Source organism: Oncorhynchus tshawytscha, linkage group LG08, assembly GCF_018296145.1.
Source record: "Oncorhynchus tshawytscha isolate Ot180627B linkage group LG08, Otsh_v2.0, whole genome shotgun sequence".
Taxonomy (NCBI): domain Eukaryota; kingdom Metazoa; phylum Chordata; class Actinopteri; order Salmoniformes; family Salmonidae; genus Oncorhynchus; species Oncorhynchus tshawytscha.
In genome coordinates this window covers 64,440,959-64,455,552 of record NC_056436.1, presented here as the reverse complement: position 1 = coordinate 64,455,552, position 14,594 = coordinate 64,440,959, and the positions used below count along the sequence as shown (strand labels likewise).

Sequence of the window (14,594 nt, the reverse complement as noted above, 5' to 3'; positions counted from 1 at the left end):
CTTTACCTGGTCTTTAAATCACCAGAACTTCCAAACAACAGCGCATTGACCGATCCTTATTGTAGGGAGATTAGTGAATGTGGGCACCCACCTAGCTCATGGGTTCTTAAACAAACAGGCAGACATTTTCTTATACTTTACTGCAGTACAATGAAACAGTGGAATAAAATGGCTGCCGTTAGGGTGAGTGTACTGTTGGGTAACATGTTGGCCCTGCCTTCCAGACCCTCTCGCCAGCCAGCCACTCACCACCCACTCTCTCTGCTCTATTCACTTTTAATCAGAGCCTGTTGCTAATTTACTCATTAGCACGGTGATGTTCTGCTGGCTCCTTGCTGCTGATCATAATTCTGGATCGCCCCAACATGTCTGGGTCTGGGGGCAGGTGTTGGATACACAACTCTGTTTACCTTCTCCAACTCTGGTTGTTCCCATAAAGAATCCCACACTTTTTTACCGTGGCTGCATTTTGACAAGCCTAAATCAAATAGTATCCAGATTCTGTCCCCAGGATTCCACACATGGGACGGTCGATGGCCTAGATTAGTACAATTTAGATTGTCAGGTTAAGGATCAGTCCCACATCAATCAGAGCCTTCTCATACAGAAACGATGCATGTTGTCTAAACTCAAAAGGCTAGAAATCCCAAGTTGCTCCTTTCTGCACAGGAATGTGACAGACTGATGCTCTGCAAAAAGACCCGGAGAAAACCCCTCAAGCTACCACCTAAAGTAAGACTACTTCTCCCTCTACCGTACTGTGTGTTTGTATGTGTTTTATAGTGTTTCTTTGTTGTGTTGTATGTTTCCTGTCACACACTGCTGGTCCAGCGGTGTTGTCAATAAGCAAAAGCCTCTTCTCATGATGCTGATGGGCTGGTTCTGTCTGATTGGGGTCAGGTGGGGCATGTGTGTGTGTGGGCGCTCGTGTGCATGCATAGGTTCCTAAGTGCGTGTGACTGTTTAATTGGGCTCAGTTGGGGGAACAATGACACCTGTTTGGTAATCTCTTCCAAACTCAGTCAGAAGGATAGGTAGATGAGGTGTTGATGATCAGGAGAGGAGGAGTGATTCTAGCAATTGGACTGGGTCCTCGAGAGAGAGAGTTAGCAGAGTCGGTGATGTATGTTGCTAAGAGATTTAACACACTCTGCATCTATAACTGGAGCTGGTTACTGGGACTAGCTGAGAATGGAACAGAACACACTTACTGGGAGAGTCTGAATGGAAAAGTACAGTGCTGCTACCTCACAGGCCTGGTAACTATCTTAAAGAGGATTGGTGGATGCTAGTTAACACACCTCTCTGTCTGTGTCTGGTAAGTGGGTGACTGAGACAGCCCGGCCTCAGAGCTCAGTGCCAGAGGACAGTATAGTTCACCTTCGAGGATACTAGCTATGTCAGGAGGTTTATAGTATAGCACCAGTATGTATGAGTATGTCCAGCTCGTCCTCCATCTCCTGCTTCATCTGTCTGTGTACTATGGTCTGTCTCCTTCTCCTGCTTTATCTGTCTGTGTACTATGGTCGGTCTCCTTCTCCTGCTTCATCTGTCTGTGTACTATAGTCTCTCTCCATCTCCCGCTTCATCTGTCTGTGTGTTATGGTCTGTCTCCTCCTGCTTCATCTGTCTGTGTACTATGGTCTGTCTCCTTCTCCTGCTTCATCTGTCTGTGTACTATAGTCTGTTTCCTTCTCCCGCTTCATCTGTCTGTGTGTTATGGTCTGTCTCCTCCTGCTTCATCTGTCTGTGTACTATAGTCTGTCTCCATCTCCCGCTTCATCTGTCTGTGTACTATGGTCTGTCTCCTTCTCCTGCTTCATCTGTCTGTGTACTATAGTCTCTCTCCTTCTCCTGCTTCATCTGTCTGTGTACTATGGTCTGTCTCCTGCTTCATCTGTCTGTACTATGGTCTGTCTCCTCCTGCTTCATCTGTCTGTGTGTTATGGTCTGTCTCCTTCTCCTGCTTCATCTGTCTGTGTACTATGGTCTGTCTCCTTCTCCTGCTTCATCTGTCTGTGTGTTATGGTCTGTCTCCTTGTCCTGCTTCATCTGTCTGTGTGCTATGCTCTGTCTCTCCTTCTCCTGCTTCATCTGTCTGTGTGTTATGGTCTGTTTCATTCTCCTGCTTCATCTGTCTGTGTGTTATGGTCTGTCTCCTTCTCCTGCTTCATCTGTCTGTGTGTTATGGTCTGTCTCCTTCTCCTGCTTCATCTGTCTGTGTACTATGGTCTGCCTCCTTCTCCTGCTTCATCTGTCTGTGTACTATGGTCTGTCTCCTTCTCCTGCTTCATCTGTCTGTGTACTATGGTCTGTCTCCTTCTCCTGCTTCATCTGTCTGTGTGCTATGCTCTGTCTCCTTCTCCTGCTTCATCTGTCTGTGTGCTATGCTCTGTCTCTCCTTCTCCTGCTTTCTGTCTGTGTGTTATGGTCTGTCTCTCCTTCTCCTGCTTTCTGTCTGTGTGTTATGGTCTGTCTCTCCTTCTCCTGCTTTCTGTCTGTGTGCTATGGTCTGTCTCTCCTTCTCTGGGTGTCAGGAGATGACCTTCAAACACGATGGTAAGGACTTTACTGTAGTACAGTGACTATTGAGCTGACTCCGTGGGTTGGTCCTGAGATCAATGGGAAGGACAATACTGTTGAGTTTATAAAATCAATGGGAAGGAGGAAATTAGCCTTTATTTTTTGTGGATGATTTGTGTTTCGTAATCGGATGGTAAGGAATGCGGAAGTGATTGTTCCAAGGTTGATGGACGGTCCACAGTATGTCACAGTGAGTGTTTTGTAGCATCATGGATTGGGGGAGTGTTCTGTAGCATCATGGATTGGGGGAGTGTTCTGTAGCATCATGGATTGGGGGAGTGTTCTGTAGCATCATGGATTGGGGGAGTGTTCTGTAGCATCATGGATTGGGGGAGTGTTCTGTAGCATCATGGATTGGGGGAGTGTTCTGTAGCATCATGGATTGGGGAGTGTTCTGTAGCATCATGGATTGGGGGAGTGTTCTGTGGCATCATGGATTGGGGAGTGTTCTGTAGCATCATGGATTGGGGGAGTGTTCTGTGGCATCATGGATTGGGGGAGTGTTCTGTGGCATCATGGATTGGGGGAGTGTTCTGTAGCATCATGGATTGGGGGAGTGTTCTGTGGCATCATGGATTGGGGGAGTGTTCTGTAGCATCATGGATTGGGTGAGTGTGTGTTGTGGTAAACTGTGGGGTGTTGGGTTGAGCGTGCATAGATTAACACAGAGACAGGAAGGATCTAGTCAGCAAACACAACTTTACTAGGCAATAAAATAAACATAACGAAATCATGTAGGTTTGGCTCGGTCCTTCTTCTCAGCTTCTGCTCTGTCGGCCTCTCTGTTCTCCCCCGCGGTGTGCCACAGTGCTCCTTTTATGTGGCCTCCACGGCTGGTTGGCAAGTTCCCCTAATTACCTCTACTTGGAGCCATCCGTGTCGGGGTGCCCAGCCCGTGTACTCCCAGCAGAGGGAGGCAACGTCGCTCACCTCTATTACCAACCCCCGAGTGTGTGTTTCAAATAGTCTTCTCTCCTATTGTTTTTTTTTTGTGTGTGTGTGTGTGTGTGTGTGTGTGTGTGTGTGTGTGTGTGTAAATCAATATATTACAGCTCATCACTCCCTTTTTCTTTCTCCTCCCTCTCCTTCTCTCGCTCTCTCCTCCTCTCTCTCTATCTCTCCAGAGGCATGTTGTGGAGACATATTTTGGATTTGATGAGGAGTCTGTGGACTCTGAGACGTCGTCTCTGACCTCTTACAACACTGACCTCACAGACTGCACCCCTGCCACGCCCGAGGAGGACCTGGAGGACGTAAGTGTGTGTGTGTTTGACCATGTCACTACCCAGTCCTCTGTAGTTTAGTTGGTAGAGCATGGCTCTTACAATGCCAGGATAGTGGGTTAAATTCCCTGGACCAACCGTGCGTAAAATGTATACATGCATGACTGTAAGTCTCTGGATAAAAGCGTCTGCTATATGGCATGTTATGTATTGTATTCATTCCCCAGGGTGTCTCTCGTGAAGAGTCAGAGCTGCGCTTCAGACAACTGACCAGAGAGTACCAGGCTCTCCAGCGGGCCTATGCCCTCCTACAGGAACAGACTGGGGGGTCACACGATGCTGAGAGAGTGGCCAGGGTGAGTAGCTTTAACCTTTAACCCCTACCGCCTGCCCATGATATCCCTCATTAGACTCCTGATGTGCCCATCACTGTCTCAAAACATGAGATTTTGCCAAGAGGAGTACAAGAACAATGTTCTTCTATCTTAGCAGGCTGCAGGCTGCAGGGTGTGCAGGTTAATGTTATTCTATCTTAGCAGGCTGCAGGCTACAGGGTGTGCAGGTTAATGTTATTCTATCTTAGCAGGCTGCAGGCTGCAGGGTGTGCAGGTTAATGTTATTCTATCTTAGCAGGCTGCAGGCTACAGGGTGTGCAGGTTAATGTTCTTCTATCTTAGCAGGCTGCAGGGTGTGCAGGTTAATGTTATTATATCTTAACAGGCTGCAGGGTGTGCAGGTTAATGTTCTTCTATCTTAACAGGCTGCAGGGTGTGCAGGTTAATGTTCTATCTTAACAGGCTGCAGGGTGTGCAGGTTAATGTTATTCTATCTTAGCAGACTGCAGGGTGTGCAGGTTAATGTTATTATATCTTAACAGGCTGCAGGGTGTGCAGGTTAATGTTATTATATCTTAGCAGGCTGCAGGGTGTGCAGGTTAATGTTATTATATCTTAGCAGGCTGCAGGGTGTGCAGGTTAATGTTATTATATCTTAACAGGCTGCAGGGTGTGCAGGTTCATGTTATTCTATCTTAACAGGCTGCAGGGTGTGCAGGCATTTGTTCTAGCCCAGCACTAACTCACCTGATTGAACTGACTTGACTCTGGTCTCTGATTGGCTACGTTCGCCTTCCCACAGAACCGTGAGCAGCTGCAGGCGGATCTGATTGGGTGCCAGGCGAAGATCGCCGACCTGGAGAAGGCATTGGCTGAGAGGGGGCAGGTAAAAGAGGAAAAGGGCGGGGAGACGACTGGGAGGTCCCTGGCTGCTCCGCTCTCATTGGCCCTGCTGCTTGTCTGTCTTGGGGCTTTGCTTTTGGCCTGGCGCTACGGCTACGCCGACCGGATCTGCCGCAGGATCCTGTGATGTCACAACTCTGCCCTGTGTGTGTGCTCCACTGTCGTTGACAGTATTTGAATGTATATGCTCTATTTTCTCTGGAAAAGATCATCAGGATTTATCTCCTCATGATCATGAGAAAACTGATTGAATGATACGTCCTCATGCTAAACAAATCAGCCAGTCATCAAATTGTACCTAGCATTTACAAATATGACTCTGAAGAAACAAGGTTAATGAAAATATATATATACTGTCATGTCTTAATTATGTAACATTCTGTGGAAATCATCTTCAATCAGTTCCTCTGTAAAGATATATCAATAAGATTATTTCCTTGTATAAGAAATGATATTTGTAAAAGCAGAGTGAAATCCATTTTGAGAAGTGTAGATGGATTTTGGTGTCAAAACTAAACAAATGCACCATGATGCAAATCACATAGATTGTTCAATCTTCTTATTGATTGCTCAGCCTGATATCAATAGACTGAATAGATCTAATACCGAGCAGCGTTTCACAGAGGTCAGAACTCATAGCATCCTCCATCAATCTCTGGTACCTGTTGCATGCCTCACATTTACTGCATGTTGCCTGTTTGTGTCACTGTGGCATTGTTGCACTTTCTGTTGCACTGCTCTCACCTCTAGTGCCTCAATATTCCTGAATCTCTGTTCAGCATGCTGTTCACTGTACCAATACAGATTTCTGAGCACATTTTTCTGTATTTCTGGTCATTTTGATGGTGAACTTTCTCTCTGTTACTTTTTGGCTCAATAAAACCATGTTACAGCAATATATTTTGTGTTTAACTTGTGGTTGCATCACTATTTGAATGCATTATTTAACTTATTTTGGGCTTGTGGGTCTCAGTTCAGACACGGACAGTTTGGGCTAGGACTCACACGGTGTGGCTGAATCTCTTTGGGTTGAGGTGCTCATGCATGTACATTGTGCAGTATCCCCTATGGGTGGCAAGGTGCTCTTATCTCCCTTATCATTCTGTGTTGTGATAATTTAGTTTTCCTCTGAGGTGTGTGTGACCGTATGTTTCTCCAGGACTCTAAGTGGGTGGAGGAGAAGCAGTACCTCATCAGGACCAATCAGGAACTCCACGACAAGGTAAGGTACCTCCTACTCCTCTGTCACTCAACACCGTCCTGTGAGCAATCTGGAAGCAAAGGACACTACAAAATACAAAAATGTGTGTGTGTAGATGTGTGTGTTACAGCAAGCTGAGTGGAAGCTGCAGGCGGCAGTGCAGGACTCGAGGGACCAGAATGAGCTGCTGGAGTTCAGAGTGCTAGAGCTGGAAGTAAGAGAGTGCACCATCAAACTGTCCCCAGGGGGCGACACCAGTCTCCAGTCCCCACGCAAGACCTACATACAGTGACCAAAACACACACACACACACACAAGCGTGCTCGTAGCAGTGGAGGCTGATGGAAGGAGCTATAGGAGGATGGGCTCATTGGAATGGAATATATGGAATGGTATCAAACACACACAAAAAAAAACATGTTGGATTCCGTTACATAAATTCCATTCCATCCATTACAGTGAGCGCATCCTCCTATAGATCCTCCCAACAGCCTCCTGTGGCGCTTTGTACAGAGTACACGCAAGCACACAAACATACCCATTACTGTGCCTCGACCCATTGTATGTACCTTGTATTCTGACCGCCTTACCATCCCCACTGAACTGGAAAAGTGTATTTTTTCAAATTGAAAGATGAATATAATTTTGAATGGAATAAAATGTGTTCAAGTTCACCATCCGCCCATCTTTGTTCATTTGTCTCCTCCTTGCATGTAGTTGTTCTTAAGTTTCTTTATGTTCATTAAAAAGGCAGTCGTATGCACAAACATTCCAATCATCAGGTACACGTGTCCTAAATCTCTTGATTGTTGTCCATAATAGAAGATTATCGACTGCATGGCTTTCCTCCTTTCAGGTTCTGCCTCCAACAACTGATGTAGGATATCTTTAATGAGCTCGTTCATATACTTTTTTAGAATATCTTTCATGATGACTTCATAGGAGATACTCGATCACTTCAAGAAGGTATTAAAGAAACTCTTAATGCACAGAATAAGAATGGGTTGAATGGATCCAAAGAGCCACTCAGTCACTTAAACTCATCCATTTGAACTCCCAGAGTATGTTTTAAAACCCTATTACTTTGGTTTTAAATCATGTTTCTCCACCTAACTCATTTGGACAGATCCTGAGCATGCTATCCTCATCATGTAAGTACTGTACATCATTCAGCTCAGTTCCCAACCATGACCCATTCAGCTCAGTTCCCAACCATGACCCATTCAGCTCAGTTCCCAACCATGACCAGTTCAGCTCAGTTCCCAACCATGACCAGTTCAGCTCAGTTCCCAACCATGACCAGTTCAGCTCAGTTCCCAACCATGACCAGTTCAGCTCAGTTCCCAACCATGACCCAGTTCAGCTCAGTTCCCAACCATGACCAGTTCAGCTCAGTTCCCAACCATGACCAGTTCAGCTCAGTTCCCAACCATGACCAGTTCAGCTCAGTTCCCAACCATGACCAGTTCAGCTCAGTTCCCAACCATGACCAGTTCAGCTAACCAGTTCCCAACCATGACCAGTTCAGCTCAGTTCCCAACCATGACCAGTTCAGCTCAGTTCCCAACCATGACCAGTTCAGCTCAGTTCCCAACCATGACCAGTTCAGTTCCTAACCATGACCAGTTCAGTTCCCAACCATGACCCGTTCAGTTCAGTTCCCAACCATGGCCCATTCAGCTCAGTTCCCAACCATGAACCCATTCAGCTCAGTTCCCAACCATGACCCATTCAGCTCAGTTCCCAACCATGACCCATTCAGCTCAGTTCCCAACCATGACCAGTTCAGTTCCTAACCATGACCAGTTCAGTTCCCAACCATGACCCATTCAGTTCAGTTCCCAACCATGACCCATTCAGCTCAGTTCCTAACCATGACCCATTCAGCTCAGTTCCTAACCATGACCCATTCATGCTCAGTTCCTAACCATGACCCATTCAGCTCAGTTCCTAACCATGACCCATTCAGCTCAGTTCCTAACCATGACCCATTCAGCTCAGTTCCTAACCATGACCCATTCAGTTCCTAACAATGATCCATTCAGCTCAGTTCCTAACAATGATCCATTCAGCTCAGTTCCTAACCATGACCCATTCAGCTCAGTTCCCAACCATGACCCATTCAGCTCAGTTCCCAACCATGACCCATTCAGCTCAGTTCCCAACCATGACCAGCTGTTCCCAACCATGACCAGATCAGTTCCTAACCATGACCAGTTCAGTTCCTAACCATGACCAGTTCAAAGTTCATTTACAAATAACCATGACCAGTTCAGTTCTCTGTAAAGATAACAATAAGATTATCCATTCAGCTCAGTTCCTAACCATGACCCATTCAGCTCAGTTCCTAACCATGACCCATTCAGTTCCTAACAATGATCCATTCAGCTCAGTTCCTAACCATGACCCATTCAGCTCAGTTCCCAACCATGACCCATTCAGCTCACTTCCCAACCATGACCCATTCAGCTCAGTTCCCAACCATGACCCATTCAGCTCAGTTCCCAACCATGACCAGCTCAGTTCCCAAACATGACCAGATCAGTTCCTAACCATGACCAGTTCAGTTCCTAACCATGACCAGTTCAGTTCCTAACCATGACCAGTTCAGTTCCTAACAATGATCCATTCAGCTCAGTTCCCAACCATGACCCATTCAGCTCAGTTCCTAACCATGACCAGTTCAGTTCCTAAAAATGATCCATACAGCTCAGTTCCTAACCATGACCAGCTCAGTTCCTAACAATGATCCATTCAGCTCAGTTCCTAACAATGATCCATTCAGCTCAGTTCCCAACCATGACCCATGACCAGCTCAGTTCCCAACCATGACCCATTCAGCTCAGTTCCCAACCATGACCAGTTCAGTTCTTAACCATGACCAGTTCAGTTCCTAACCATGACCAGTTCAGTTCCCAACCATGACCCGTTCAGTTCAGTTCCCAACCATGACCCATTCAGCTCAGTTCCTAACCATGACCAGTTCAGTTCCTAAAAATGATCCATACAGCTCAGTTCCTAACCATGACCAGCTCAGTTCCTAACAATGATCCATTCAGCTCAGTTCCCAACCATGACCAGTTCAGTTCCCAACCATGACCCGTTCAGTTCAGTTCCCAACCATGACCCGTTCAGTTCAGTTCCCAACCCTGGCTCGTTCAGTTCAGTTCCCAACCCTGGCTCGTTCAATTAATTTCCTGACCCATTCAGTTTCCAACCCTGACCCGTACAGTTCAAAACCCTGACTCATTCAGTTCAGTTCCTAACCATGACCCATTCAGCTCAGTTCCCAACCACAACACATTCAGTTCAGTTCCCAACCCTGACTCATTCAGTTCAGTTCCCAACCCTGACTCATTCAGTTCAGTTCCCAACCCTGGCCCGTTCAGTTCAGTTCAGTTCCCAACCCTTGCTCGTTCAGTTCAGTTCCCAACCCTGGCTCGTTCAGTTCAGTTCCCAACCCTGACCCGTTCAGTTCCAAACCCTGACTCATTCAGTTCAGTTCATAACCATGACCCATTCAGCTCAGATCCCAACCCTGACTCATTCAGTTCAGTTCCCAAACATGACCCATTCAGTTCAGTTCCCAAACATGACCCATTCAGTTCAGTTCCCAAACATGACCCATTCAGTTCAGTCCCCAAACATAACCCATTCAGTTCAGTTCCCAACCCTGACCCATTCAGTTCAGTTCCCAACCCTGACCCGTTCAGTTCAGTTCCCAACCCTGACCCGTTCAGATCAGTTCTCAACCCTGACCCGTTCAGTTCAGTTCTCAACCCTGACCCGTTCAGTTCAGTTCCCAACCCTGACCCGTTCAGTTCAGTTCACAACCCTGACCCGTTCAGTTCCCAACCCTGACCCGTTCAGTTCAGTTCCCAACCCTGACCCGTTCAGATCAGTTCTCAACCCTGACCCGTTCAGTTCCCAACCCATTCAGTACCTGACCCATTCAGTTCAGTTCTCAACCCTGACCTGTCCAGTTCAGTTCTCAACCCTGACCCGTTCAGTTCAGTTCTCACCCTGACCCGTTCAGTTCAGTTCTCAACCCTGACCCATTCAGTTCAGTTCCCAACCCTGACCCATTCACTATCAGTCTCACACACCAGTCTACCCAACCAGAATATTAGTTGTGATTGTACTGTCCCCTTTAGAGGGCTGGCTGTTGTGGTCTGTAAATTAGACTGGGGGGGACTGTTTGTGAGTGTGTAGATGTGGGTGTGAATGAGGGCTGGGTTAACTGTCCTTGTTGTCCATTAGGAGAGGGAACACAGGCTTCCAGCCATGGGATTCCACATGACTACCTTCCCAGAAAACAGCAACAGCGCTCTGCAGATCTTTTGTCACCAGGAGGGAATCAAGGTAACACAAACACACACATTTTCCCTCTCGCAGCGTATGTAAACTGGATGTGTAATCTCTCTTTAGGACGTGGTTATTCCAGATCTGATGAAGAAACTGGATATCCTGGGAGATAATGGGGTGAGTTTAAATTCTCTCCGCTTTTCCTAATACTCTCAGTAAAATGATCTTACTAAAATTCACAATGCTATTTTCTCCCTCAATTAAAACCTTAATAAATACTTTTATCCCTCTCCGATCATCTATATCCATTTCCTGTCTCTTCTTCGTCCCCAGAACTTGCGTAACGAGGAGCAGATTGTTGTCATCCAGGCTGGGATGGTTCTGTCAATGTGTGAGAAGGTCAGTCTCTCCTTCTCCAACAACATTGGAACATTGTTACATTGTTGGAGGCAACCCATCTGCCTCCTCCTCCTCCTCTCCCTCCTCCTTCTCCTCTTCCTCTTCCTCCTTCTCTTCCTCCTCCTCTTTCTTCTTCTCCTCTTCCTCCCCTTCAACTATTCCTCCTTCTCCTCCTTTTCCTCTTCCACCTCCTTCTCGTCTTCCTCCTTCTCGTCTTTCTCCTCCTTTCCTTCTCCTCCTCTTCCTCCTCCTCCTCTTTCTTCTCCTCCTCTTCCTCCTCTTCAACTATTCCTCCTTCTCCTCCTTTTCTTCTTCCACCTCCTTCTCATCCTTCTTGTCTTACTCCCCCTTTTCTTCTCCTCCTCCTTATCTCTGAGCCTGCCTCTTACACCTACTGGACTATTATCTACTGAGTATTTAACTGTACAGTATGTGTTGAGTGTCTCTCTCTCTCTCTCCCTCCCTCCATAGTGGTTAAAGCAGATCGACAGCACAGAGGCAGCCTTGACCCAGAGGATGATTGACCTGGAGAATGAGACGGTGAGAGACCCCCAAAAAAACATCTGACCAAGTATCAGTGGTTTTTCACTGTCTCTGACGTGACACCATTGTCATGGTGATGCAATGATGTGATTTCATATCCTGTGTTGTGCTGTGGCTGTTCCAGGACCAGTTCAGTAAGCAGAAGGGTTTCATGGAGGAGGAGCTGGACTACAGGAAGCAGGCCCTGGATCAGGCCTACATGGTACGACACAGCAACATGATGGGACAGGAGGGTTACTCTACAGCTGTCTCCTGCTTGTAGGAAGCGTCTGCTAAATGGCATATAGTGTATTATAATTATATATGACAATAGTCATTATATTATCAAGATGGCATGCAATAGTTTCATAAAGTATATGTTTTAGACCTAGATGTAGACCCACTGTCAGCCCTCTAAATTATGTAAACCCATCAAACATCACTAACCCACAGACCAAACCCTGCTATTTGAGTTTGTCATGTGTTGTCGGGATACTGCATCTTCTACCTCAATGAACCCGTGTTTGCACGGGGTACTAAAGGACAGAAAGAGACACCCCCTCCTGTCTGGGGAGAATGGCTGTGCATGAACTGTTCAGACACATCCCAAACACTCTCTCAGAACAGTACGATCCCGAGACAGGACGTCTAGTGATTCCCTCAGTGACGTGTGTAATTCTAATGAGACTGTGTATCAAGAGGAACTAAACGTAGACTAGAGATGTGTGAATGTTCCCAGTACAGAGAAGCCTGTATGTTTTACATTCTTCCCATCTCTAACTTGATTTAACAGTCACTACCACCATGAGTCAGGTAACAGGAGTATCTTGCACTCACCATCATTTATTCATTTGATTCACTGTGTGTTTTTGTGTTTTTAGTTCCACTTTATACAGTGTCAATAGAAGCATGTATTTACATGGTCACTACACTGACATTATAAGCCGTAAATAGGCGTAACAGTTGTAAGTATTATGTAACAAAGTGGACTTAGTACCTACACTGTAGTTACCATGAAAAACACACCATTATAGTGACACTAGATATAAAGCGGAACAGTGTTTTCCATCTCGGCCATGGTCACAGTGGCGTACCTGTGTATGTGGCTGTATGGCAGAGGATCGCAGAGCTGGAGGCGACTCTGTATAGCGCTCTGCAGCAGGAGCCGGGGGGGCGTGCGGTCGCAGAGTCTCTGTCGGACAGGCAGAGGGAGGAGCTGGGGCTCGCCGTGGACAAACTGCGGAGACAGATACTCAGGCAGAGCCGCCAGTATGACAGTCAGATCTTACAGGAGCGCCTGAAGCTCCTACAGCAGGCCCAGCAGGTAAGGAAAGGCCTTAACCTGCAGCCGCCACAGAGAAAAGATGCAGTATCCCTCCTGCTTGTGTGTTTGTGTTTCCTTGTATTTTGTATATTCCACCAAACCTCAACATTTCACAGAAGCCCTATCCTTATTCTATTAGTCTTTATGCTCCTAACCTCAACACGACACTCCTAACCTCAACACGACACTCCTAACCTCAACACGACACTCCTAACCTCAACACGACACTCCTAACCTCAACATGACACTCCTAACCTCAACACGACACTCCTAACCTCAACACGACACTCCTAACCTCAACACGACACTCCTAACCTCAACATGACACTCCTAACCTCAACATGACACTCCTAACCTCAACACGACACTCCTCCTAACCTCAACACTCCTTGCTTCAGAAACTAACCATCAACTGTCTAATCAATAACACAATAGGAGTTTACTAAAGACATCAATAACATTCTCCATAACAGACCTGCAGCTGAGACATTTTTCCTAGTCTTCTCTTCATTGGTCTCTCCTCCACCAGCCCTGCTGGGTGCAATACAGGATCTCAACCTAATCCTGTCCCCCAAAACCAGCTATTTTCCAGACCCTGCCTCTCCTCTGGCTGACTCAGCTTCGCGTGGTTATGATCTAAGCAGCTTTTAGGGTTCAGGTCAGCCACGAGAATGTGATCAGTGTGGTTCCAGTGTTTCATAACTCTATCAGGATTACTTACCAGTGGACTGGTTTGCTTCTAGTGAAGGTTTTGGATTTCACGCTTGTCTGAGTCTGTCTCAAAGAGTGTTTAGAGGAGAGGAAAGGAGCAAATGGAAGTGTGTGTGCGTGTGTAGCCAAGACCGAAGGTCGGTCAACAAATCAGCTCATGTGGTCTGGACAAAGATTCACCATTGTTCCACTTGCTCGTTGTCATGGCAGCGGGATTTTTTTAATTTGACGCTCTGCAACAGCTGCCATGGTAACATGGGAGTAGGGCAGCTTCTGGGAATACATGTGGAAAGGGTTGTCGTCACCTTCATTAGCAACTGTTTAACAACCACAACCATTTATTTGTTCTACTTCTAAACTATAATACAGAGCCTGTGGTCAGTAGGAAGTTGACCTCCTGAACCATATGTTCTGTGTTATTTGCCTTACAGAGAATAAGACAGTTGGAAGGCATGATTGACATGCAAAAGAGACAAGTCAAGGAAATTGAAGAAAAGGTATATATGTCATTTCTCTCTCTGTCTAAGAAACATCTATGTAGGTGTTGTGGGCACAGGTGGCTAGTGGAACCTAATTTGGGGAGGCTGGGCTCATGGTAATGGCTGGAAGGAAACAAAATGACTGGTATCAAACACATGGTACCACTCTATTCACTTCATTCCAACTATTATTATAAGCCTCCCTTCACCAGCCTCCTGTGGTTGTGGGTCATGAGAGCAGGCAGTAGGACTCTTCAGTTAGAATTCTGAACAGTAACGTGTCTTCTTCTCTCCTTTTTTTAAACATTATTATGATTTGTTTAGTTCTTCTTCCTCTTTTTGTTTTTCTCTCTAGCTTTTATTATTGGGCCTTAATGACACTGACACGGACCGCCATCAGGTAATGACACAGAGCTACGCAGCCTCCCTCATACTGTGTAATAACAGGATGATGACGCTGACCATCATTTGTCTGTTTCCTCAGGTGCTAAGGCGCTCAGGTGGAGAGTGAGGAAGAAACACACAACATGTTTTTGTTTTTTAATGCTTTTTTTTTATAGATGGTTCACAAACCTTATGGCTTTTTTTGATAAACATGCAGTTTTAACC

General features: G+C 46.2%; 1 protein-coding gene across 2 annotated transcripts in view; it reads left to right on the top strand.

Annotated features, from left to right (window-relative positions):
- The window catches only part of LOC112236177 (janus kinase and microtubule-interacting protein 1), a 57,250-nt gene extending 42,672 nt beyond the window's left edge, over positions 1-14,578 (top strand). For both annotated transcript variants that reach the window (XM_042325814.1, XM_042325813.1), the window contains exons 9-23: positions 670-732; positions 3,708-3,836; positions 4,034-4,162; positions 4,944-5,027; positions 6,204-6,266; positions 6,361-6,459; positions 10,506-10,607; positions 10,674-10,727; positions 10,884-10,949; positions 11,421-11,489; positions 11,617-11,694; positions 12,589-12,795; positions 13,938-14,003; positions 14,341-14,385; positions 14,470-14,578. In XM_042325814.1, the coding sequence (XP_042181748.1) occupies positions 670-732; positions 3,708-3,836; positions 4,034-4,162; positions 4,944-5,027; positions 6,204-6,266; positions 6,361-6,459; positions 10,506-10,607; positions 10,674-10,727; positions 10,884-10,949; positions 11,421-11,489; positions 11,617-11,694; positions 12,589-12,795; positions 13,938-14,003; positions 14,341-14,385; positions 14,470-14,496 (1,281 nt within the window). In that variant the 3' untranslated portion in view covers positions 14,497-14,578. The remainder of the gene's footprint in view (positions 1-669; positions 733-3,707; positions 3,837-4,033; positions 4,163-4,943; positions 5,028-6,203; positions 6,267-6,360; positions 6,460-10,505; positions 10,608-10,673; positions 10,728-10,883; positions 10,950-11,420; positions 11,490-11,616; positions 11,695-12,588; positions 12,796-13,937; positions 14,004-14,340; positions 14,386-14,469) is intronic.
- Positions 14,579-14,594: the final 16 nt, after the last annotated feature.